General features: G+C 32.6%; 1 protein-coding gene, 1 long non-coding RNA gene and 3 other non-coding genes across 8 annotated transcripts; all 5 read left to right on the top strand.

Annotated features, from left to right (window-relative positions):
• The first annotated feature begins 9,667 nt into the window (after window positions 1–9,667).
• Window positions 9,668–14,680, top strand: LOC114265025 (uncharacterized). 4 transcript variants are annotated; one of them, XR_003630154.2, is made up of 5 exons: window positions 9,682–10,089; window positions 10,850–11,970; window positions 12,094–12,192; window positions 14,362–14,471; window positions 14,566–14,680. XR_003630154.2 is itself a non-coding variant. In XM_028205758.2 (4 exons), the coding sequence occupies exons 1-3, from the start codon at window positions 9,993–9,995 to the stop codon at window positions 12,184–12,186; spliced, it is 1,311 nt and encodes a 436-aa protein (XP_028061559.2). In that variant the 5' UTR covers window positions 9,668–9,992; the 3' UTR covers window positions 12,187–12,192; window positions 14,348–14,680. The 4 variants fall into 4 exon arrangements, 2 of the variants coding, with proteins under 2 accessions (XP_028061559.2, XP_028061560.2); XR_003630153.2 differs by having other exon boundaries at window positions 14,348–14,471; XM_028205758.2 differs by having other exon boundaries at window positions 9,668–10,089; window positions 14,348–14,680.
• A 4,314-nt stretch (window positions 14,681–18,994) lies between these two features.
• Window positions 18,995–19,079, top strand: LOC114265062 (small nucleolar RNA U31b). Its single transcript, XR_003630161.2, has one exon. It is a non-coding gene; the product is annotated as a small nucleolar RNA U31b (small nucleolar RNA).
• Window positions 19,080–19,163: 84 nt separating this feature from the next.
• LOC114265060 (small nucleolar RNA Z195/SNORD33/SNORD32 family) lies at window positions 19,164–19,240 on the top strand. Its single transcript, XR_003630159.1, has one exon. It is a non-coding gene; the product is annotated as a small nucleolar RNA Z195/SNORD33/SNORD32 family (small nucleolar RNA).
• A 138-nt stretch (window positions 19,241–19,378) lies between these two features.
• Window positions 19,379–19,465, top strand: LOC114265061 (small nucleolar RNA Z196/R39/R59 family). The gene has a single exon (XR_003630160.1). It is a non-coding gene; the product is annotated as a small nucleolar RNA Z196/R39/R59 family (small nucleolar RNA).
• A 2,369-nt stretch (window positions 19,466–21,834) lies between these two features.
• On the top strand, window positions 21,835–24,702 carry LOC145798534 (uncharacterized). Its single transcript, XR_014339512.1, has 2 exons — window positions 21,835–24,176; window positions 24,277–24,702. It is a non-coding gene; the product is annotated as an uncharacterized LOC145798534 (long non-coding RNA).
• Window positions 24,703–24,811: the final 109 nt, after the last annotated feature.

The raw sequence follows: 24,811 nt of genomic DNA, 5'->3' as shown, positions 1-24,811 counted from the left end.
GCAATACCACTTAGTCATGCAAACATGCAAAGGATGAACATGCAAACATGCACCTAGCATACACAATGCTAAAACTACATGGCATGCACAATGCTCATGACACTAACATACGCAATGCACATGGAAACTAACATACATAATGAGATGAACAAGGCACGCACAATGCAGTGATCAATCATGCGACAACATGGCACTCAATGCTATGAACTACAATGGCATGCTCGATGCAAAATGGACTTAAACCAAAATGGATGGGCCTCAGTCACACCTAAATCAGTGGCCATAGATGATGAAAACAAAGCTCAAAAACTCATGCCAGCACGCACAATACAATGGCCCCGAGCCTAAGGCACAAAAACACAACTTTGCACATGCATTGAAAAGACTAAACATGGAGTACAATGGCATATATTCCAGCTCTAAAATGGCATATAACATGACTCCAAAATGACTCCGAATCGTGCAAACAACTCACACAACGCATGTTGAATGGCTCAAGCATCGAAACTAATGAAGTGCATTACACTATAGGCATGCAAAGCAATGCTCAAATGATGAAACCAACCCCAAAAAGACCCTATGCAGGTCCAAAATAGAAGCAAAATGGATTGGAATGATGGCTTGAAAGGCACAAAAGTGAAGCTCATGCAATGGCTCGCAAATAGGGCATAAATGCACAACTCTAAAGAGCACTTAAAGCATGGAAAATATGGAAGTGTAGCACCCCTATAAGCTTTGAAATATCATGCCTAATGATGCCAAAACATGTAAATAGCTCAAGTTAAGCATGCAAGGGACCTCCAAACTCAAAGCTAGTCAATGCTATTTCACAACAAGTATGCATGGCTAGCATTTTTCGACCAAGAGGCCTTAAGATAGAGCTAAGGCAGCCCAAAATATGAACAAAATCAGTTTGAAGTATGGCCAAAATATGCTAGAATAGAGGGCCAAAATATGCTAGAATAGAGGGCCAAAACAACATGCATTATGAGCAAGTAAACATGAGTTACACTACAAGCATATGAAGCATGTGAAGGACTACCAAACCAAGCAAAAAAAGAGTCATGGCATGCCAACTGATGGCCAAAAACCCACTGAAACAAGACCAATACATGCAAGAATGACATGCTCCTTTGATAAGCCATGAAAGGGATTACTCTACACATGCAAGAAGCAAGAAAACGGGGACCACACCAGCCATGGTTAGAGCCTAGGCAGGTCCTAGAAGTCACCAAAAAGTGCCTGAACTAGGCCTCCAAATGGTATAAACATGTGCTCCTTTGGTAGGCCAAAAATGCTAGTAAACAAAACAACAAGAGAGAAGGTCACCCCTCTCTAATTTAGGCCCTCAAAGCCACATTCTCACCACTGAAAATCCACTGGATTTCAGTGGTAGGAAGGCCAAGCAAAGAATAGCTCGAATGCCTTATGGCATGGCACAAAACAAGGCTAAATAGAGCATGCAAGAGGGTAGATGACCCTCAACACCAAATGAGCCTTAGACAAACATGGAAAACACTTAAATATGAAGCTTTTTTCAGTTGACAACAAAGCTCAAATAAGCATGCAAATGAGGCTAAGAGAAGGATCAAAAACAATGCTTAAAAGAGGAAAAAGCGATTACCCTTGAAGCTCAGCAAAACCAGTAACTTTTTTGAACCAAAACCCAACTTTTGAGACCTCTCAAAACCCTCCAGCAACTCAGTAACAATGGTGGAGGTGTATGGTTATGAGGTGGTGTACAATAGGCCAAGAACAAAGCACTTTCTAAGCCTAAAATATAGAGACAAAGAGAGAGATATAAGCTTTGCCTTAGAGCAATTTTTATAAGGAGAGGGAGGGCCTCTCTTATAGAGTTTCAAAGCCAAAGCTTCTCCAAGAAGCTAAAAACTTGGTTGCAAATCCTCCATACACGTGTATGGAGGATCTAGTCTGTGCTTTTTAGCTGGCACAGCTGGCATGCACTCAGACAGACAAAACATGAGGACGCTGGCCGACCAGAAAAGGTGATCGGCCGACCACTTTCCCTGGTCGGCCGACCAGGTCAAGTGGTCTCCCAGATAGAAACTGGTCGGCCAAGGGTATAGTTGGTCTCCACATTGAAAGCAAGCTAATGGTGTGGTGGGAGACCAACAAATGTGGCTCAAAGAAACCAGCTTTCTGACAAGAAAATCGGCTGGCGGAGAGAAAGTAGTCTCCAAGGAGAAAAGGTGGTCTCCCACCCTTGTACCACCTCCCAATCAAGGAAAACAAGGTTCATGCCAAAAATGAACCAACACGGATACAAAACGAGAGTTCGGGGGGCAAAGCACAAGGCCGGATGTTCCGAAAACTGGTTGTTGAGCACCAAAAATGGCGTACGGCCACAAGAGTGGTCTCCCGGACCACAGTGTCCCTCTAGACAGAGGAAACAAGGTGTGTTCCAAAAACCGTGACAAACGGAGAATGTTAAACGGTCCCAAGCCGAGGGGCGCGGCCGACGACTCCGAAAATCGAAAACTAGTCTCCAAACGGAAACATGAAAAGTAGTCTACGACCACTGAGAGATGGTTTACAAGACCTCTCCCTCCCTCCGGGATGAGAAAACAAGACTTAGTCCGCAGACCGAGTCAAAATACAAAAGGGTCCCGAGATCCGGAGGTAAGGCTCTCAGCCAAGAACTCCGAAACCTTGAAACGAGCACAACATGCACAATCACCGAGCGCTCAATCGATGACATCTGAGTCTTAAGGTCGGTCAAAAATGGGGTATCTACAACTCGCCAAGTCCCATTTTTCTTCTTCACCACCACTGTATTAGAGAGCCATGTAGGGTAGGTCACTTCCCTGATTGCCCCGGCGTCAAGCAGTCTGTCAACCTCCTCGACAATGGCGGTAGTGTGCTCTGTGGCTGATCGCTGGCTTTTCTGGATGATTGGCTTGCATTCAGAATCAACATTCAAACGGTGCTGTGAAACTAGCAGATCTATACCCGGCATCTCATTTGGAGTCCACACAAAGACATCGAGGTTGCTGAGTAGGAAAGAAATTAGCTGCTGTCTGTCAGCTTGATTCAGGAATGCGCCGACCATGAAGAACTTGTCTGGGCTTCCATCGATTTCAACTTGGTCTAAGCCTTTCGTGGCCTTTTCATTTGGGAGCCGCCCAACATCGTCGAGGCTCTCTCGATCCGGCAGCTCAAGGGAATTCACCTGTAGCTCCTTTGGCATTTTTTTAGCAAGGAAATAACATGTTTGTGCCGATTTCTGAGAGCCACGGATTTGCTCAATGTCGCGTTCTGTCGGGAAGTGTAGCAGCTGATGATAGGTACTTGGCACGGCCTGCATAGTATGCAACCAAGATCGCCCCATGATGAGATTATACGGCGACGGCAGCTTGACGACCAAGAACTCCACAGCCACTGTTTGGGAGCCCGCTCGAACGAGTAGTGTAATTTTCCCCAACGGGTATTCTAGATTGGTGTTGAAGCCGAGTAGAGGATAAGGAGCCAGGGAAAGGTTCGATTCAGAGAAGCCGAGCTTGATGAATGTCTTGTAATACATGACTTTTGATGTGCTCCTTGGGTCAATGAGTACGCGCTCAACGGTGAACCGGTTTACACGTAACTCAATTACCAAGGGATCAGTGTGGGGCAGTGTCACTCCGGCCAAATCTAAATCATCAAAAGTAATGCTCGCAGCTTCATGGGGCCGTTTAGCCAGAGTGAGTTGATTTTGAGGGTCGGGATTCGACTGAATGGTATGCACTGCGGATGAAATTGGCAGGCTGTATATCATGTAGATCACACCGAGTGGAGGGAAATCCTGTCTTAAGGCTATTGTTTTGGTTGAGCTGCCTTTTCGGACGTACTGCTGTAGCTAGGGATGAGCAGCGGATATACCGATCCGCCAAAACTGACCGAACCGAACCGATCTGCCGCATTTTGGACGGATGTGTGATGACGAGCGGACGGTTGCGGATTCATATTCTCCAATCCACCAATCTGGCGGACGGATGGCAGATTTGAGATTCCTTTGGCCGCAACCGAACCGCCAAACCGCACACACCCCTAGTAATTTATAAGATTTTGTGTTTTCAGTTTGTTTAAATATTCTGTTTGCATTTTCAATTAAAAAAGAGTTTAAATATTCTATTGAAAAAAAGTTTCTAACTTGAATATCTTTTTTGAATTGAAAAAAATAAACATATTATTTATCTATATTTTTTGGTTTTTAAATCTACCTCTAAAAATAATAAATAAAAAATATAATACATGCTGGTTAGTTTTTGTTTTAAAAAATAGATATTGATGTAACAATACAGAGACATACAATCTCTACTACTGCTCTGTTCATGGTTTTGGTGGTTTGAATTGTTTTTATATTTTAAGAACACAGATTGTAATAATTTATGTGGATGAGGCATGCTGTGATTGTAGTATGTGGATAATGCATGCAGTGATTGTGATATTCTAAAGTTTCAAACTTTCTTACTTTGGATGAGGCATGCAGTGGTTGTAATATTTTTTTAAGTCATTAACTGTAATACTTTCTTTTTCTTCTTTTTTTGAGGAAGTGCACAAATTGAATTATGTTGAAAATTTATAAAATTTTAAACCGCCAAACCGATTCGCATCCATCCGCCAAACCGCCAATCCGCTCAATCCACATCAGCCGGATTGGTGGACGGATGCGGATTGATTTTCTCCAATCTGCTAATGTGGCGGACGGATGGCGGATTGGAGGTTCCGTGGCCGCAACCGACCCACGCCCACCCCTAGCTGTAGCCGACCATCCTGTACCAATTCCTCCAGGTGATCCTTCAAGGCATAACAACTCTCAGTATCATAGCCATGATCTTTGTGATACTCGCACCGCCTATCCCATCTTCGCGTATCGGGAGGTCCCACCATTTTTTACGGCCATTTGAAGAACGGAAGATGTTGGATTTTGGACATGACCGTGCTGATTGGCTCTGACAACTCAGTATATTTCTTGTCGGTGCGCCTTGTGCCCTTGCTATCGACTTGCAGTTGTTCACTTGCTCAGTGGGAGCATTGGTCGCTTGATTAGCGAGAATTCCGTCTCTTATCTCGTTTTGCCCAATGCCATGGTTTAGGGCTCTGAGGTGCTACAGAGTTTAATGGCTGGGCAATTTCAGCAGAAGCTGTCTTGTTAGGCAAATTTTCGACTTTAACCCACAAGGCATCATCTTCCACCTTACAGTATTCTTCAACTTTCTTCATCAACGACCAAACTGTTTTGGGGGGCCTTCTGGTCAAAGAGCTGCGGAGGGCACTGTCGAGATACAGCCCCATCTTGAAGGCGGTGATGGCCATGGAGTCATTGCAAGAATCGTCTACCAGATTAAAACATTCCCAGTACCACGCCGAATACGCGCGAAGGGTTTCCCCTAGTTGAATCTGTATTGCCCAGAGGGAATCGGCTTGCTTTGGCTGGACCTCATTAGTGATAAACCTCGCCCTGAAGGATTTTTGGAGTTGGTGGAAGCTTTTAATCGAGGCCGGTTCCAGTTTATAATACCACCTGACAGCTAGTAGTCCCAAACTGCTCGGAAATATTCTGCACATGAGAGCCTCATCGTCTGCATGCAGTATCATGGCTTGCTTATAATGGCGGATGTGATCGGTGGGGTCTGATTTACCGTCGTACAAGGTGAATGACGGTGCTTTGAATTTCTTGGGAAGTATTGCCTTTGCAATCCGTCGTACAAAGGGATCGTGCCGGTCTTCTTCATCTGAACTGTTTCTTCTTCGCTCATGCCTTATACGGGGACTTTCTTCAGAAGAATTGGTAGTTTCAGGTCGCCCCTTCTTCTTGGGCTCTGGGGATAATGAGTCAGAGTCACTTTCAGTGTAGTCTTGTCGGGCTCGAGGTCGTCGACCACCTGCCCTCGGAGGTCGCTCAGGATCTAGGCATACAGCTTGTTTGGACTTCGCCACCTCCAAGGCCAGATCTTGACGGAGACGTTCGTTCTCAGCGATCACGTTCTCCAACCTCTGTTTATTTTGCTTGGCCTGTTCCATGATTGCCTGCATTGTCTCATGCTCCGAAGTCGAGGGTGAGGCGAAGTTCAAAGCGCGTCTTGCGGCGATAGTCTCCGGTCCAAGCATGGTTGTTGGAGTGAGGTTGTCTCTCTGCGTGGTTTCATCGGTGACTATCGAAGGGTCTTCTGTCACGCCCGCCATGGATGTATTTGAGTATTCCCACAGACGGCGCCAATTGTGAAGAAGTGGTTTGGAGATACTCTTCTGATCCTGGGGGACGCTCGTGATCCTCTGCTAGTCACCTGAAAATGAATAAACACTCCGGTCGGAGGTGCCGGAATTAGCACTCCGACGGGCAAGTCAGTCTCTACACTCAGGATCACTTGTCTTCTAAGTTAAGCTTAATAGTTCTCACATACCTCTTCCTGGCTGATGTTCTTCTATTTATATCTTTTCTTTCTTGGGCCTCGGGATCGGGTCCACTTTCAATTCGCTATTCGGCTTCAACTGTAACAAATCGCTTTTCACTCGGCCCCTTGCTCGACCGACTATTGGGCCGAATAGGATAGGGTTCGAGCGTGTGAGATGGTGCCGAATGCTATGTATTTCGACCCAGAGTTCGACTATTCGGCACCTATGCGACTCCTAATATTCGGCCCTCACAGGGACTTTGTGTCAAATTGTCTAGTTAATTTCTACTTATATCCTATTAGGCACTTAAATAAGTTTAAAAAATTAATTACCCAAAAGTTAAGAAGAAATGCTTTTAATTTAAGTTTGGGAATATGACTAAAACCTCACACTGTAACGAGACATTTAGTCATTTATTTGGTAGAAAATTTAAGACTTATAGCATTTTCCTAACTAAAATCCAGCTTTTTAACTTTTTAATTTTTTTTGAATCATATTATCTCCCTAATTTTTTTTTTACACATTTTTCAAAAAAAATCAAAAAAAAAAAAAAAACACCAAAGCCTACTTCCCAAAACTCAACCAAAGAAAGTCAAATTTATCACTTACTCTCTTGCCCTACCATCTGCCTCACAACAAATTTCTTGGGCGTTTTATTACCAAATTTAATGACTCGATCCAAATTCCCACTCCACGTCCGTTGTTGAATACCAAACAACACTCACTTTCACAAAACGTGTCTCATCCCCTTCATAACTTGTCCAAATTCATTGAATTGGTTCCTTCATGCTACCATAAGTAAAAAATATGTAAGGCAAATCCTAAGTCCCTCTAATGTATTATTTAATAATAAAATTAGTGTAATAAATATTTTAAAAATTAGAAAAAATTTAAAAAATAATTTAAAATGAATAAAAAGCGTTGTCAAATTAGTTTTGTGTATTTTTCTTGTATCCATGAGATATTTATTAGCATGACCCTAAATGTAAATTCTTTTTGAATTAATAATTTGATAGGTTTTGGTTATGGTTTATTTTTTAATTTTTTTTATTTATTACGAAAATACATGCAAAAAAGTAGAAAAATAATTTGATAATAAGCCCATAAACTAATAAATTATGGGCTATTTTGGGAAGTGTGTTAAAAGTCACTTTCTAACTTTTAATCCACTTCCTTCTCTCATAAAAAAAGTCAAAAAAAATCAAAAAATAACTTTTAATCATCTTTTCAAAATACATTATGTTATTTTTTGTGTACCCAAAACAAGGCAAAGTCATGTCAAACTTCAATGCTTTTTGTGTCACATGCAATGGCTTTGTTGATTATTGTTTTTCACTTGCGAAAAAAAAAACAAAAAAAAAAAAAAACAACTAACAAATTCCATAAAAATAGCCTTAAAACTCAACCCAAAAATAAAGAATAATCTAAAAGAAGAACAACCTTGATAGAAAAATAATAGTGATAGAATTCCAATCAAAACAAGGCTCGTTAGAGTATAACTCAAAGATATAACTTTCATATTTGGACTTGGTTGAGAGAAGCCGAAAGATAAATGAAATTGAAGCAAAGTTATGTGAAATACAATTTTTCAAGGGTAGAATTAAAAATAGAGGGATTAAAATTAAATTTTAATAAATATGTAAAGAATTAAAATGAAATTTTAATAAGAATATAGAAATACTAATGAGATAGTTACTCACATATTATTTTTTGCCAATCTTTTTAGAAGGGTGAAATTACAATTTAATAGAGAATTAATTATTACAATTGAAATGAAAGAACGATAACAAAATTTAATATTCACATATTAAATTTTGATGTTTTAAAAAATACAAAAAATTGTGTGTGTTTTTTTTATGGTGAAAAAGTTGATTTTTGAAAAAAAAAAAACCTTTGTAGTTACTTTTTAACCGATTCCAAACAAGGCATAATCCACATATTTGAAAACAATGAATCTATTTGATGCATCTTGTTCTAAGCTACCAGCATTCATCAACTAACTTTTAGACAATCATTTATTTTAAATTTTATTTTTTTGTATAACAAACTGTAAACAAAAACTACAACAAACAATTTGATAAATTTTTTTCTTTAAAGTAATAAGTTATAAACAACTCATATAACCTCCAAACAACCTCAGCACCGATTAGAAACTCAAATATCTTTAATCATGTAGGGCTTGTTTTTGGTATACAAAAAAATAAGTAGTTTATTGACTTATTTGAATCACATCACGTCTCTACTATATTTTTTCACACATTTTTTCATATTAAGTAAAAAAACCAACAAATAAGTCATACCCAAAGCAAGATAATTAAAATAAAATTTTGTTGTTAGAGAAGAAAAAAAAAAAAAAGAACAATTACAGGAAAAAAAAAACACTAAAGTTTTAGCTTATAATAATATAAATTATGAGTTTTAATTTTATCAATTTAAACCTTAATATTTTTATTTATTTTCAATCTAACCTATTCGTCTATATTCATTAAGTAAAATTGATGAAAAAATAATATTTTAGTCATTAAATTCAATGTAGATACAAATAAAATATTTAAGATACTATTTTCATTAAGTTTAATGATTAAAATACTTATTTTTATGAATTTTACTTAATAAAAATAAAAAATAAAAAAATTACAATTTAAATTGATAAAATTAAAAACTCAATATTTATTTTATGAATAAGATAATGGACCCAAATTTTGAACCAAAATGAATTGTGTAGTGGAGATTAAAATTGTGTATTGTCTAATTCATGTGTAAAATGAATCTGAACTATATGTTACTATTTTTAAATAAATTTTGAATATATTATTATGGGTTTGTAATATTACTGTTATATCTTTACAAAACTCAAATTTCAAAATTTTTTTGCAATTTCTAAAAAAAAAATAGCATAGAAGAAAAGGGAATTTACAGATCAGTGAATATCCAAAAATATATATATATTTATAAAAAAATATAAATATTATAAATAATAATAATAATTAAAATTATAAATTTTTTTATCTTTTTGAAAATAAATTTTCTGACTTCCACTAATCATCAGTAATTCCCCTTAGAAGAAAACTTGACCATTCGTACATCCAAGAGAGACACTAGAGAGACACCAAGGATCCTCTAGAGTGAAATTTTTTTAAAGTTTTCTAGAGTATTACATTGTGTGGTTGAGATTTACTGGCAAGTCACATCAGAAAAATTGATGTGACTTGTCAATAAATCTCAACCACACAATGTAACACTCTATAAAACTTTAGAAAAAAATCACTCTAAAGGATCTTGCTCCTAGAGAGAACATGATGACGCACCGATCAGATTCCTAGAGAGAGAGAGAGAGAGAGAGAGAGTCCCCACAAAAACTGACGCTTAAGCAGCCTAGAATTGGGTTCACTAAAATCCCAATAATCGATCACCAAATATCTACCCAGTCCCACTCTTTGCATTTGAAATTTTCTAATCCAAAAAAAGTAGATACCGCAAGTAGGGAAGGTAGAGAGAGAGTGTGTCAAGGTTCCCAAATTTGCACAGAGACAGTTCACGATCTGCTTACCCCATTTCTATTAGCTTCCCCACCCCACCATAAGAACCCATCGATCATGCCATCAGGTGCAAAGAAGAGAAAAAGTGCCAAGAAGAAGCAGCAAAAGGAGGAGGCCAACAACAACAAAAACAACTCAGCAATTCACTCTTTTGGTACTCTCTCTCTCTCTCTCTCTCTCTCTCTCTGTTCTTTACTTTTCTCAACAAATCCGTTGATACCCATCTGTCAATCACTCACACCCTTATCTGTCTAATCTTTTAATATTTGATCTGTCTGTGTAATTTGGTTTGGTGGGTTGTTAGTAATGTCTCTTGTTTGTCTTGATTTACTAGTTGAAGCACTTTATTCATACCTTTTCTACTTTTCCATCTGTTTCTCAACCATTTATTATTGTCTACTTTTTCTAGTTCATGGGGTTTATGTAATTGTTTATTTGTGTGAAAATGGCATGGTGGGTATGGGTTAATGTGTCTTGTTTTTCCTTGGATTTATCTTAAGTTTACTAATCCAAAAACTCCCTTTTCTGCTTATACTATTAACTTTTTCAAATCATAATTTTGAGTTCTGGCTCAGATTGGTTGATGGGTATTTGTTAATGTATAGATATATGTGTATCTACCTACTTATTTTATTTGTGTTTGTGTGAAATTAGCATGATGGGTATGGGATAATGTGTCTTTATCTTTGTTTTTGTGTGTGAAAATAGCATGATGGGTACCACTACTATGCTCATCACTTTTTGCCACAACCCCCATCAATCAATGAAGACACACCCATGTTTCTCTTAATCATACACATCTTTTTCTAGTTCATAATTTTGAGTTCTAGCTAAGATTACTTGATCTGTATTTATTGATGTGTCTTTTACTCAATGTTGTCTTGAATTATTCTGAATGAATCAAACTATGGTAGGAGATGATGATCCGAAAGTCCATGATGAGAAAGAGAGCGATGGAGGAGAGGCAGGCTCTCTTGCTTCACAGGACCACCATAACCACAGCCATCCATTTACTGAGGGAGATGAGGAAGAGATGGAGAATAGAGAAGACACTTTAACTGCTCGATCAATCGTCACTGAGAGTGAACCTGTGGTGGGAATTAGTGGTAATGGAAAGAGTACACCGAATGTGGCAATGGATGCGAACAGTGATATTCAAATTGATCAGGAGATGAAGCATGTGGATGATTCTGACAGGAAGAATGTTAGTATTGAGTATGTTGAGTCTGTGAAAGAATCAAATGGTGGACAGATGTCTTTGGATTTGGGCAAGAATGTTAGTCTCGAGTATGTTGAATCTGTGAAAGAATCAAATAGTGGACGAGTGTCTTTGGATGGTGGGAGCTCTAGCAGTGGCAGCAGCAGTTCAGATGACGAGTCTCATGTTATTGAGAAGAACGTGGTGGTGATAGAGTCAGGGGAATCAAAAGCAGATGATCCTAATTTGGCTGCCGAATCTGCTGCTTTTGCTGATTCAGTAAAGCCAGCTGATTTGCCTGAAGTAACTCGAGCTACTGATGGTGTTCCGGCAATGGATGCTTGTAATTTGGTTGTGGGAGAGCCAAAAGAAGAGGCATATGATCCTGTTGCAGCAAATGCCCCTCCTATTAATTTAGTTGAGCCATCTGATTTTGCTGAAATAACTCCAGTTACAGTTGGTGATCTAGTTATTGAGGGGACTACCTCTCTTGTAGACTCAGAGAATGTATCTAAAACGGTGGTTCCTGTAAATGACAGTTTGGCCATTGAGAATTCTATGCATTCTACCATGTTTGAATTGGGTTTGAAGGAAAGTGGAAAAAATGAGAGTTCAGGGGTTTCATCAGTTGTGATGGATATGGGATCACAACCAAAGGAGGATAAAGTGGCTTCTAAAGCAGATGAGAATTCTTCAGTTTCTTCCGGCACTGGATTTGCAACACAAGAAGATGAACAAGCTAAACCATTGGCTACATCAAGCATTCTTGCTGTTGATCATAGTAATGGTGCAGGACATGTAAAAGATTCTGTGATTTCGGAATGCTCTGATGGCCAGGTATCACACCTATTTCTTCTTGTTGCCCAACTTGGTTTATTATTTGTTTTCTTGAGTAAGCACCGAACAAATGTTACCTTTGCTATTTTTTATTTTTCATATTTTTACTGGAATTATTTGCAGCCTTTGGTAGCTTCAGCTCCACGACTGGCACGAACAACTTCCTGGATGAGTTGCTGTGGAATTTTTGAATTGTTTACAGGCTCCGGTAGATAATTTCAGGTGGGAAACCATTTATATTTTGGTATGTATGTGTTATTGTTTTTAGGTTAAGGCTGAGGAAGTTATTAAGTTGTTATAGACTGGTTGTTCAAAGATTTGTTCTTTGCTTATCGTTGCACGAACACACAAAGTAGGAACTTAAGTATAAATCAATAAAGGCCAAGTTTGGCAAGTTGAAAAAAAGTCAAAAAGTCAAAAAGTTACTCAAAGTTAAAAAGTTATCACTATTCACCAAAAGTCAAAAATTACGGTTGTACAACTCTCAATTCTGAATTTCCCCTACACACTAATTTATACAATTTTTTAATACACATTTTTCCATAAAAAGTCAAAAAGTTAACCCAAACATCCATATTTTTTTCCTCATTTTTTTAGTCTAAAAAGACAAAAAATGCACTTATTTAGGACACCCCAAACAACCCCTAAATCAGGTGTAAGTGTCTAGTTTAGTGGAAGAGAGATAAGGTACTGGAAATCATTCTGTTTTGTATTAGTGGAGTTGGTTAGGACTACAAAAAAAGATAAATAAATGTTGCTAGAATGGGATGAGGTGAAATTTTAAGCTCGTAAAGTATGGATTTATTAGGCAACTGGTTGTTGTGGGACTGTTCCTTGGTAATGGATGCAGGTCTGAGACTTCTCTGTAGTTACTTGTCCGGAGATCTTTTGGAAGTACCTCATGATGCCCTATGATCTCAATGTCTTGGCTAATACATTTTGGTCATGACCATGCCTCGGGCCATATTAGGGATGAGTCTAGTTTGCTATTTACTCAAATGTTGGAGCATAAAATTATGACGCACTGATGCATGCTGTAGTTTTTTGGAAAGTTGTAGTTGGAATAAAAATTCTGAAATGGTCAACCCATGCGCTCAAGAAAGGAAAAAGGAAAAGTGAGGTCTGGTGCTAGTGAAGTCTTGTCATTCTATGGATTAAGAAACCCCTTTGCTTCCCCCTCCATTGCTCTGTAATGTCATTGTTTAGGATTTGTGTGTCTGGCAATTTTTCTTGAAGCATTTTGTGTCTCAAGGATGAAGATGAGCAGCTGTTTCATCTATCTATTCTTTTCGTGTCTTCGTTAGAGTAAATTGGGGAGAAAATGGTTGTTGTTTGGCAAAGCCTCAAGTGGTGTTAACTATATGTGAAAGTTGCATGTGAATTTTTGTTGTCTGAAGGTCAAAGACAACCATTGCTTATGATAACTTTTAAAGTTAAATTAGTGACTATTGAATAACTGGGGATAAAAATTGTCCATTCTAAGTTTGTGGATTAGACATTTAAAAAATTTCCTGTCTTAAATTTTGTATGTGATTTTCTTGTATCTGGTTTAATTACATTAATTAATGGTTATTGGGTAAGTGAGAAAGATTATTGCTCCTAAAATTTACCAGTCTTCATCATGAGCCCATCTCACCCTAACTATGAAGTAGAGTAGATGTACTAAAGTTTGAAAATTATATGATTTCATTTTTGGTAACTTTTTTAATTTCATTTTTGCTCCTGAATTTTTTTACCCTCGTTATTGAAAAGAACAAGTTGTAAAGAGTAGGCAAACTAAAACAAGGTTGGTTGGGAGGTAGAAAATAAAATTCAAATGATAAAGTTGCATCTATTCCACAACGGATATCCCTCACTTGAGAAACTCTGCCACTAGGAAATGCAACTATGAAATGACATGTGGACAGCGTGGAAATGAAATGTTTGGGCAGATGCTAAGTTCTAAATTTTGGTAGTATCGTAGAAAATCTGAAATCCACCATTGTCTTGGCACTATCTTGATGTGCAACTGTTCTCTACTTCTCTATCCCACTTCTTGTCAGTTTCTTCAGCTATAGGTTTGAGTTTTTTCTACCAACCTTGTATGTTAACATTTTGATTTAGTCATTGTGCTTATCCATGGAAATAAATGATATGCGTTCTTTCTCAATCTGCATGAAGGTGATAGATTTTTTTTTTTTTTTTTTTTGAAAAAGAAAAGCTTTACAGCATTAAATTTCATCTGTTGGCTTTATGTTCTTGCTCAAACTAATCGGAAAGATGACTTGGACTTTGGCTTAGTTCATTATTGTTATTGTTGTTTTCCACCGTCCATTTTTAAGCCCATAATAATACAAATTGTTCGCACTAAGCTGGGCATGACAACCTCTTTTTTTAGTTTTCTTGATGCAGAAACATAGCATGAAGGAGCAGAGTGAACTGATGAAGCTAGTGATACTTTTTTAAGGACTTGGATTATTGAAGTTTCTATTCTTTCAAGTTTCTTTCCTGAAGAATAACCGGTGAGGGACCTCACATACATACAATCTCAAGGGTTTTAGTCAATGTTAGTGTTGAAGACAGTCTTCTTCATACTATTTTTTGTTGATTTTGCAGTATGTAGTGTTTTTCCTTTTTTGTTGGTGTGCTTTATATCCGTTGCTGGAGTAAGTTTTATGTTCGATAGGGAAATTGCACAATGCAGAAATTACAAGTTTCGGTTTTAGATTCAGTGCTTTGTTTGGTCTCTTTCACCCATTTGTTCTCCTTTCATTGTTTGCGATGATTGCTCACTCTATCTTCGACTCGTGCTTTCTTCTTTCATTATGTGTGCCTTGGTCTGTAATGCAATCAATTGTTACATCGATTGAAGCTTGGATTTGTGATTTAGAAATTTTATATTGATTGGGATCTTGAGAAGCAATAAACTTTGATTATTGATTTGTTTTGGTGAAACCAGAATTTATGACTGATAGTATAATGAAACCGAAATTTGTGCTATCTATAAGCAGAACCAATGTTTCCACATGCCACTTGATGCAGTGATAATGGAGAAAATAACTAGATATACGGTTCTCTGAGACGAAATTTTGAATTAACAAGAAAAAAACAACCCTCAATCCGTAAGGGAAATTAAAAACTCTCAGAAACTATTATCGATTGAATTAATAAAAAATAGTAAACAAAATCAGCCTCGTATGAATGAAAAATAGATATATGGGATTTTATTCTCTCCAATCTAGATAGAGAGGGGCTGGTTGTATGCGGGGGCTCACCACTTAGTCTCATTTTGTTGGTTTGAACGTTTCATTTTTTTAAAAATTTCGTATATATTATTCATAAAAAAATTTAAGTGATTCGATAATTACACTTCATTTTTAGATTTTTTGTTTATATCATTTAATAAATAAATAAAAAAAAGGCGATCTGATAATTATACTAACATAATTAGACCGGTCTTCCTTAAGGTTTCATAAGTTTAACATAATTGCAATAAGCTCCTTGAAGGTTTTAATTTATATAAAACTTGCCTCTCTTTTTTATTAAAACTTCATTTATTATCTGAATGAAAAAATGATGTCATTTTTTTTATATTGAAATGTATATTTTACCTATATAAAATGAGCGAACCTCAATCACCGAACTCACTTAATATAGATATATTTTATATAAATTTTATTTTTTAAATATATTTAGATTATGTATGTTTAGAAAATTAAAAAAAAATTATTAAATATAAAAAATTTACTAAAAATAATAAAATACGAAAAAAATTGTAGCGAACCTCAATCACCACCTCATACGGAAAAACTAATCCCAAAAAGTTTGATTCTAAAATTATATTTGATAACTTAGGAAGGAAAGGAAAGGAAAGGAAAAGAAATGAAATGAAATGAAATAATATTCAATGTGTTTGATTTCAGTTTTTTGGAAAATAATTTTTTTGATTTTAGTATTTTTTTTTAATGAATATTTTTAAAATTGTAAGTAATTTTTTTATTTTTTTAGATGTATCTTACTTAGATGTATCTAAATGATAAAATATTTGTGAACAAATATTTTTAAAAATTTATAAATATGAAAAATGTATTGAATTTTCTTCTCTTTTTTTTGTATTTTTTGGTATTTAGTGAATTTTTAAAAGATTTTTTTTATCAAATATTATAATTTTAAGTGTATTTATGTTAGGTGTCTAAAAATTAAAAAAAAATTTACTTAAAATATTAAAAAAAATTCATTGAAAACATAAAAATAAAAAAAATAAAAAAGTAAAATTTTCTAAAACGTGTTTTTTGAAAACCAAAACCAAACAAGTTGATTGATTTCTTTTTTATTTTGTTTGATTAAGTTATATAAAGAAAAGTTATAATAATAATAATAAGTTATATAAAAGAAAATAAATAAAATGAACCAAATGATATGATGTTATATTACTATTAAATTAGCTTTTTTATTTTATTTTATAAATGTTAGCCTTTTTTATTTCTTCTATATCTAAAAATATAATCTTGATAGCATAACAAAATAATATTTAATTAATTTCACTTCTTGATTGATTTGTGTGTAACTTATTTTTTAATTTTTTTATGAGAGATTTATATATAAATTTTTCTTACATAACTTATATTTTAATAGACCATTTTTCTCACATTAAAAGTATCATTTTTGTATTTATTATGAAAAGACATACAAAAAGTAGAGATAAAAAAAAGTAGAGAAGTAATGTGACTCAAATAAATTAATAAATCAATAATTTGTTTATTTTTTTGTGCTCTCAAGACAAATCTAAGGCCTTATTTGTGAAGTTGATTATCTGGTATTTTAGATATTTGGGTAAATTATAAATACACTCTCTAATATTTGATTAAAATACAAATCGCCTCATGTGATCTTGGAAATTACATTCCATCCCCTGAGGTTTCTAATTTCATAACAAATCGCTTATTTTATTAATAAATTGTCAAGTCAATTAACAGTTTTTAATAATCTTATAAATATGTTTCAATTAATAATTTAAATAATTTTATTATTATATAGGAAAGCAATTATGAATTTCTTTTTTTTACTTAATTCTGTTAAATAAAAAAATTTAACAAGGGGTATTTGTAATTTTTCAAACTACAAGAGACAATTTATACTTTAAGCAAACCTCAAGGGGTATATTTGTAATTTACTATGTAACTGACTAAAATAGTTGTAGCTCCGTTTGGCATGCACGTTTGGACTAATTTAGCCATATAAAATAAAATTGGCTATTTTAGCTAAATAAGATAAAATGTCACATTTAAATCATAATCATTTTATTTTTTCTCTCACAAAAATCAAAAAAAAAAATCCTAAACGAAACATTTTAGCTCAAGCTAAAATAGCCAAAAAGCCAATCCATATCCCAAACAGAGGCTATGTTAAGAAATTTTTTTGAGAAATTGATTGTTTTTTTTTTTTAATTGATTTGATAATTGTGAGAAAAAATAAATAAAATGATAATAAATTGAATATGATATTTTATTTTATTAATTATTTTAATGGGTAAATTACAAATTACCCCTTGTGGTTATAGAAATTACATTATGCCCATAAGGTTTCTAATTCCATAACAAATAGATCATTTTATTAATAAATTATCAAGTTAATTAATATTTTTTAATAATGTTAAAATTTTATTTCAATTTATAATTCAGATAATTTTATTATTGTACAGGTGAACAGTCAAAAATTTTACTTTCTCAATTAATTTTGTTAAATAAAAAATTCTAACAATGAGGTATTTGTAATTTTTCAAATCACATGAGGCAATTCGTATTTTAAGAAAATTTCTATTTTAATCTATTTTATCTTTTAGGCCACATTTGTTTGGCGGATTAGGTTGGATGAGATTATTAGTGAGAAGATTATTAGTCAAGAGATTGTTAGCAAAGGAATTAAGTAAAAGTGTGTTTGTTTTGATGATAATGTGGGAGATGATTAGCGATGAGATTATTAAATTATTTTTATATAAAATAAATAAATAAATTATTTATATATTATAAAAACTAAAACAAATAAATACACTTAGTAAAAAAAATTAAATAATTTTTTTTATATATATAAAATAGATTCAATTCACTCACTATTTTTCTAACCTCACTTAAAATTCACACAAGCTAATCCTCCTACAGAGGAGGATTACTAAGCCCCGTACATTACTAATCTTATAACATTTTGTTGCATCCAAACAATAGTTTGATGGGTCTCACGAATTAATAATCCAATCCACCCTCCCAAACCAACCCCCCCGGGCGAAACATGGCCTACGGCTTCATTTGGGAAGCCTAGTTTGGGATTTTTTTTTTTGTTATTTTAGTCACAAAAAATAAAATAAATTTTTTAGTTCAATAAGATAAAATATCACACCAAATCTATAATCATTACATTATTTCTCTCATAAAAAAATTAAAAACCCTTTTCAAACAAAATTTTTTAACCTCAGACTAAAATAATTAAAAAAAAACTAAACAGTCAAAAAAAAAAACCAACTCAATTAAACGAATCCTAGTGTGTTATTTTAGCCTATTCCTCCGCCTAAAAAAAACCCTAGTTGAGTCCGTGAATGGTATAAAGCTCGACCAACCACTTTGAAAGAAAACTGGGGCGCCTCTGAGAAACCCTAAAAGAGGGGGTGCCTCTTCTAACAAAGAAGGTTGTGAAGAAGAGGGTTAAGAGCTTCGAGAGGCCCCAAAAGCAACCGCGAGGTCTCTGTTAGGGTATATATATATTACCTATCCATTCAATTTTGGTTTTCCTCTCTATATATATGCAGTTTGTGTTTGTGTTTGTGTTTGTGCAAAATGGTCGATCTTTCTCTATATAACTTTCAGATAGCTTTTCCGATTTACCCATTTGTTTTTCAGGTTTATATTTGCTTTGGTTTTGCTAATTCGTTTCACCTTTTGGTGTTTTTGTTGAAATTATTGTAATATCTATACCCTTGGGTATCATAAATTCGACTAGGATTTGTGTTGATCCAAGAAGGGGATAAATTTTGGTATTTTTTTTGAGTTTATTGGAATATGATGATTTTTTTTGTCGCCCCAGTCTAACATGCATCTCTTTGATGCAAGATGGTGAATGACATTAATGTAATCTGATTCCATTTTGGATAATTGAACTTGAATTTTTTTTCATTTTATTTATTTTATGTTTTGAACTTTGGATTTGTATAATGGAGATATTCAATGAGGTGTGATGATTCCTATCCATCTTTTCTGCAGTTGAATGATGAATATTAACATGCACTACCATCTGATCTCAATACCATATCTCCAATTATTTATTTTTTTATTTTGGAAAGAATTTCTTTTTTTTTATAGATTCAAAATTTTGGAAAGAATTTCATTGTTTAATTTGTCCCATTTAATTATATTTTTTTAACACTATTTTCTTCACATCATGCAATCTATGATGAAAAAAAATTTATGTCTCTGATTTAACAGTGATTATCACATAAATTTATCACCATCTTTCGGCTGAGATTGCACATGTGAATGAAATTATTATTCATGTTACATTCAATTTTTTTTTTTTTTTTTATAATTTTTTTCAAGTTGTTTGTTTTGCCCGTGGTATCTGATGTCCAGACTTGCACTGTTGCTGGGCTTCTCGTTTTTAAGGGCAGAAATTGAATTAGAACAGTTGCGACACAGTTAGCTTCTTTTTCTTATAAGCTTGCTGTTACTTTATCTCTGCTCACATTTCTGAAGTTTTTTAATTTTTTTTTAGTTCAGAATTTTTCATTCATTTTTTTTTTGCTAGTATATTAATGTTATATTTTGGATAAAAGATCCTAAACTTAAAAAGGATTGGATGGGACCGATACTTACTATGAAACATAATGTCAAAATACAAATCAAGATGAAACATTAAGGTTGTGTTTGGTAGAGTTTTATAAATATGATTTGAGAGTATGAGTTGTATTTTGAGTTTGTGAGTTGTGAAATTATTATTTGAGTGTAATTTATTTGGTTATGATTTTTGAATAGACTATTGAATTGAATTTTGAATTAAGTGTGTAATTGAGTTTTGAAAATTTGATTTGATATGTAAAGTAATAAAATTTGTTTGGTTATGAGTTTTAAAAAGTTTTTAAAACTTAATTCAAATTGTTATAACTCATAATAAAACACATTACTTTCGTACTATTGAAAATTTTGATTAACACTCATAATTAAATTCTTTTTAAAATTTAATTAAAAAAATTATTATTAACGGAAAATAATAATAATCAATTTTTTAGTTGAAAATACAACAAAGGAAATAATTTTTTTTTCAATAAATATTTAAAAAATTTAAATCATAAATATTTAAATAATTTAAAAATTTTAATAAGTAAAAAATTTAAATAAATATTTAAAAATTTTAAATCATAAAAATTTAAATAATTTAGAATGTTAATATTTTAAATTTAAAAATAACTTTACGCTCAAATCAAACACATAAAACAAAATTTAATAAAGAAATTATGTTTAAAATTTATAATTAAACATATAATTCGAAATTTCAAACTACTTTTATAATTTTATACTCAAATTATAACTAAATACATAATAAAAAAATTAAAATATTTAAAAATATTTTTATGAAATAAAGTTTGAATTTATTTTTATAAAATATTTTAAAATTTAAAAAATTAAAAATCGTGATATTTTGAAATTAAAATATTTAAAAATATTTAAAAAATTGTAACATATTTAAATATTAAAATATTTAAAAAATTAAAATATTGATTTGAATTGAATTTTGAATTATGTGTTTGGTTATGAGTTTTAAAAAGAATGATTATGTTTTGAATTGAGTTTTAAGAAATAGATGTAGAAATATAATATTCAAATCAATGGGTGAAATTATAATTTGAATTGCCTACCAAAGGGAGCCTAAAATTCCAGTGATTTGACTTCTGATCCTACTTGTGATTACGCTATAACGATTAGGATTGTTTGCAATTTTGATAGCATGGCTCCAACTAGCAAAAAGGTTGAACTCTGAAAAAAAAATGGGGCTTCTTGCTGTGCATCATTGGTAGGGGGAGCGTGGATTGGATTGGAGTAAAATTAAAATTAATTTGTTATTTACGGATCTTGAAAAATTAAAATCAATTTAATCTGTTTAAATCGTAGAATCAATCTGAACCAATCCATTTAAATACGGATTGGATCGGTTTAGAATTTCGGATTTATATAACTAAATAACAAAAATATATATATAACACTTTATTTTTATAAAAATTTAAATATAGCACCATATTAGTTTTACGATAGCAATATGTTTTTTTATAATAGTTTTATAATAGCGACAAATTGTTCTAAAATTTAAACAATCATAAAGAAATTAGTTTCACTATAAGCATTTTAGACCATTATAAATTAATACTAAAAACTAGCAAACAAAAGTAATAAAAGAAGATATTTAGGTTTGGATTTAAGTTTTATATGAAATAAGAGAAGATACTATGCAGAAAGGTGTATAATAAAAATATAGACTATTTGTATACGGTCCGGATCCGTGAATTACGAATTTTTAATTTTTCAATCCGGAACCGAACCACGGATTCAAAAAATCAATTGGACTGGACTGGAGCGGATTACGAATTTCACGGATTCCTTGTTCAGCCCTAATCATTGGCTAGTGTTTATTATCAATTATTGCAGACTAAGAGGTTGTTTGGTATGTCTATATTTTTTATTTTTTTGAATTAAAAAGTTAAAAATATATATATAGATTTTTGGTTAATTTTTTAACTTTTTATAAAAAATATATATATTAAAATATTGTATAAATAAGTTTGTAGGAGAAGATAATTAATTAATTCGTACAAGCTGGGCAACCCAGTCGATTGGGTAGGAAATGAGAAAAAATTGCCTCCTTTTTAGGCTTTGATTGGACGGTGTTGTTCAATCCATGAGGGTCTGTCGAGTACGATATGTTTGTAAAAAATCACTTTGATTGGATATCGATAGTTATCTGATCATGTTAAGTTTTTTTTCAACTGTTAATTGTAACACTATTCATTTTTTATATATTTTTTATACAAAATTGATTTGATAATATAATTAACGATATTGATTTTTTATAGGCATATAGTACTAGACGAGTTTTACATATTGAATGATTCGGATTATCAAAATGAGACTCATATGGGTTTCTACAGGCCTAATTTTACCATTCAACTTAGTGAATATACACATGCAATTTTTTTTTTTTCCTTGTTTTCAGCCTTTGCTTTAACGTCAGTCCTTAAAAAAGTGTGAAGTTATTTGTATTTTAATAATATTTATATTAATTTTTTTATATTTTTTTGATGAATAATGATAACTTTTTAATATTTTTAAGTAACTTTTTGACTTTCTAATTTTTTTTAAAGTTGCCAAACTAGTCCTAAACTGGATCATATTGACAGATGTTTGTATAGTGACTTGAATTCCAAAATCCATTTTTGAAATCAATATCGAAATTATAGCATTGAATTGTATTCTATACTCAAATTATTAATGCCAAAGCCATTCATTTCAAAGCCAAATGCAATCTCACTCTTTATGTGATCTCTCTCCAGCAAACCCCTCCCCCAACCCGATACTTGCGACAGATGCACATAACGGCACCATAGTTTCAATGTTCGGTTCCAAGTGTGATGAATTATATTTGTTGACTTGAGACCACCCCGAATTAATCATTTGTTTTTCAATGATTTTTAATGTAAGCCAAGTTGGTGTAGAGTTTGTTTGGATAGACAGGATAGGAGGATTAGAATTTATCAGATTGTTAGTCTTCTCCGAACTATTTGGTTAGACTGAATTTGCATCTCATATTTTTATTTGGTTAGATTGAATTTGTATCATATGTTTGTTTAGTTGTAGGATTATATGCCATGAAGGACTATTTGATTGGATAGGATATAAATCCTATTTCTTTTGGAATATTATGGAAAAAGATAAATGTTTAAAATTATTTTATCATTTTTAATTATTTATCAAATAATAGTAATATTAAATATATCTTTAATATTTTAATTATTTTTAGTTAGATTAAATAAAAATTTATTTTATTTTTTTTTTATACAATTAAATAAATTTATTTTTTATAAATTAAATAAATAAAATATCTATAAAAATATATGTTATTTTTTAATTAAAATTTTAAATAAATTTATTTTTAAAAATAATAATAATTAAATAATGAAATTAAATAAAATATTTATTAAAAATTAAATAATGAAATTAAATAAAATATAAACAAAATTTTAAAATAAAACATCAATAAAATATTTATAAAAAATTATTTTAAAAAATTAAATATATAAAACATCAATAAAAATTAAATAAAATTATTTTATTTTTAAACTGAGATATTTAAATTTTATTAGATATTGAATTTTATTAAATATTTAGAGAATTAAAATGGTCATTTCATTCATGTATCTCATATTTTCCCTTATCTCCCTATTTGTGTCTCACCTTTCATGAGGTATAATAGTCTTACATATTTGAGACTAATAGTCTGGAATAAAATTGAACAACCAAACAAAGGATGGACTATTAGGCCCCGTTTGTTTGGAGAGTTAGAGAGGGATTGAGATTAGAGTGAGATGGGACTCACTAATATTGTATTTGTGTTTTGAGAGATGGAGGGGGGATTGATAGTGAGCTCTGGATTAGGATGGGCTTCCCCAAGGAGATTCGGATGGGCTTCCAAGACTTGGTATTAGAAAAATAGTCCGGCGGATTAGAAATTTTTTTATTTATTTATTTTTTACACGTTAGGCATTTTTTTTTTTTTTTGAACATTAATATTTAATTTTTTGTATTTTTTGTTAAGTAAAAATTATTATTTTATTTGTTTTATTTTTTTCTGAAAATTTTATTTTTTATTTTTATTTTTTTAAATTTTTTTATATGTTGGGCATTTTTTTTTAAAACATTAATGTTTAATATTTTTTTATTTTTTTTATTTTTTTTTATTTTATATAAAAATAATTTAACAATCTCTACACTAATAACTATCATCAAAACAAACACAATTTTACTTAATCCCCCACTAACAATCCCCTCATTATTAATCCCCTCACTATCAATCTCTTTCATTCTACTTCTGAAAACAAACGGGGCGTTGGGGTATTAAGAAAATACCACCAGAGCATATTAAGAAATGTTTGGTGAACTCTTCAAAGAGCTTGAACTGTTGATGATGCACAACAGGTGAATCAACAAAGCCAGGACTCTTCCATTTCTTCATTTTCAGCAATTTTGTGTTGATTATCCTCATTATTTTTCTCTATTGTTATCATTTGCGATGCAGAACTTATTGTGCAGAGTTTGTGCACAATGTGACCACAAGGAAGACGAAGGAGATAGCTGAGCGAGCTTCTTGGCATGATGTTGTTGTTACAAGCAAGCAAGGTTAGAGGATGAATGAGAGTTTAGCTTAGGAAGTTGTCGCATTCAACATCAAAAAGTTTTGACATGTTTGTCAGGAAATTTATTATCGCTTTTGTTGAATGTTCTTCATGTCATCAACAATGATGTAACTTTGCTAGATGAGAGAGTTTTGATTCTTGCTCGTTATTTTACCAGGTGTCAGGGTTTTTGTTTAAAGATTATTGCTTGATGGCAAACCCCGAGAAGAATTTTTGTACATGTATTTTGTGCCAAATTTTGTTTTTCAACACAGCATTCAAGTTGTCAGATTCTCCTAATTTTCTTATGAATTTGTAAAATATCAATTCTTTTTTAATTTATTTTTTTTATTTTTATGGAAATTATCCTTCTGCTTTATGTTAAAAAGAGACAAATCTAAAGATTTTCAAAAATATCACACAAATTAAGCTAGAAGA

This window comes from Camellia sinensis, chromosome 9 (genome assembly GCF_055761805.1).
Source record: "Camellia sinensis isolate YWXY chromosome 9, ASM5576180v1, whole genome shotgun sequence".
In the NCBI taxonomy this organism is placed as follows: Eukaryota; Viridiplantae; Streptophyta; class Magnoliopsida; order Ericales; family Theaceae; genus Camellia; species Camellia sinensis.
This window is presented reverse-complemented; position numbering and strand designations above follow the sequence as displayed.

Coding starts and splice junctions, on each gene's coding strand:
- LOC114265025 (XM_028205758.2), top strand. CDS start 9,993: ATGCCATCAGGTGCAAAGAAGAGAAAAAGTGCCAAGAAGAAGCAGCAA. Junction 10,090..10,849: donor CTCAGCAATTCACTCTTTTG/GTACTCTCTCTC, acceptor AAACTATGGTAG/GAGATGATGATCCGAAAGTC. Junction 11,971..12,093: donor CGGAATGCTCTGATGGCCAG/GTATCACACCTA, acceptor AATTATTTGCAG/CCTTTGGTAGCTTCAGCTCC.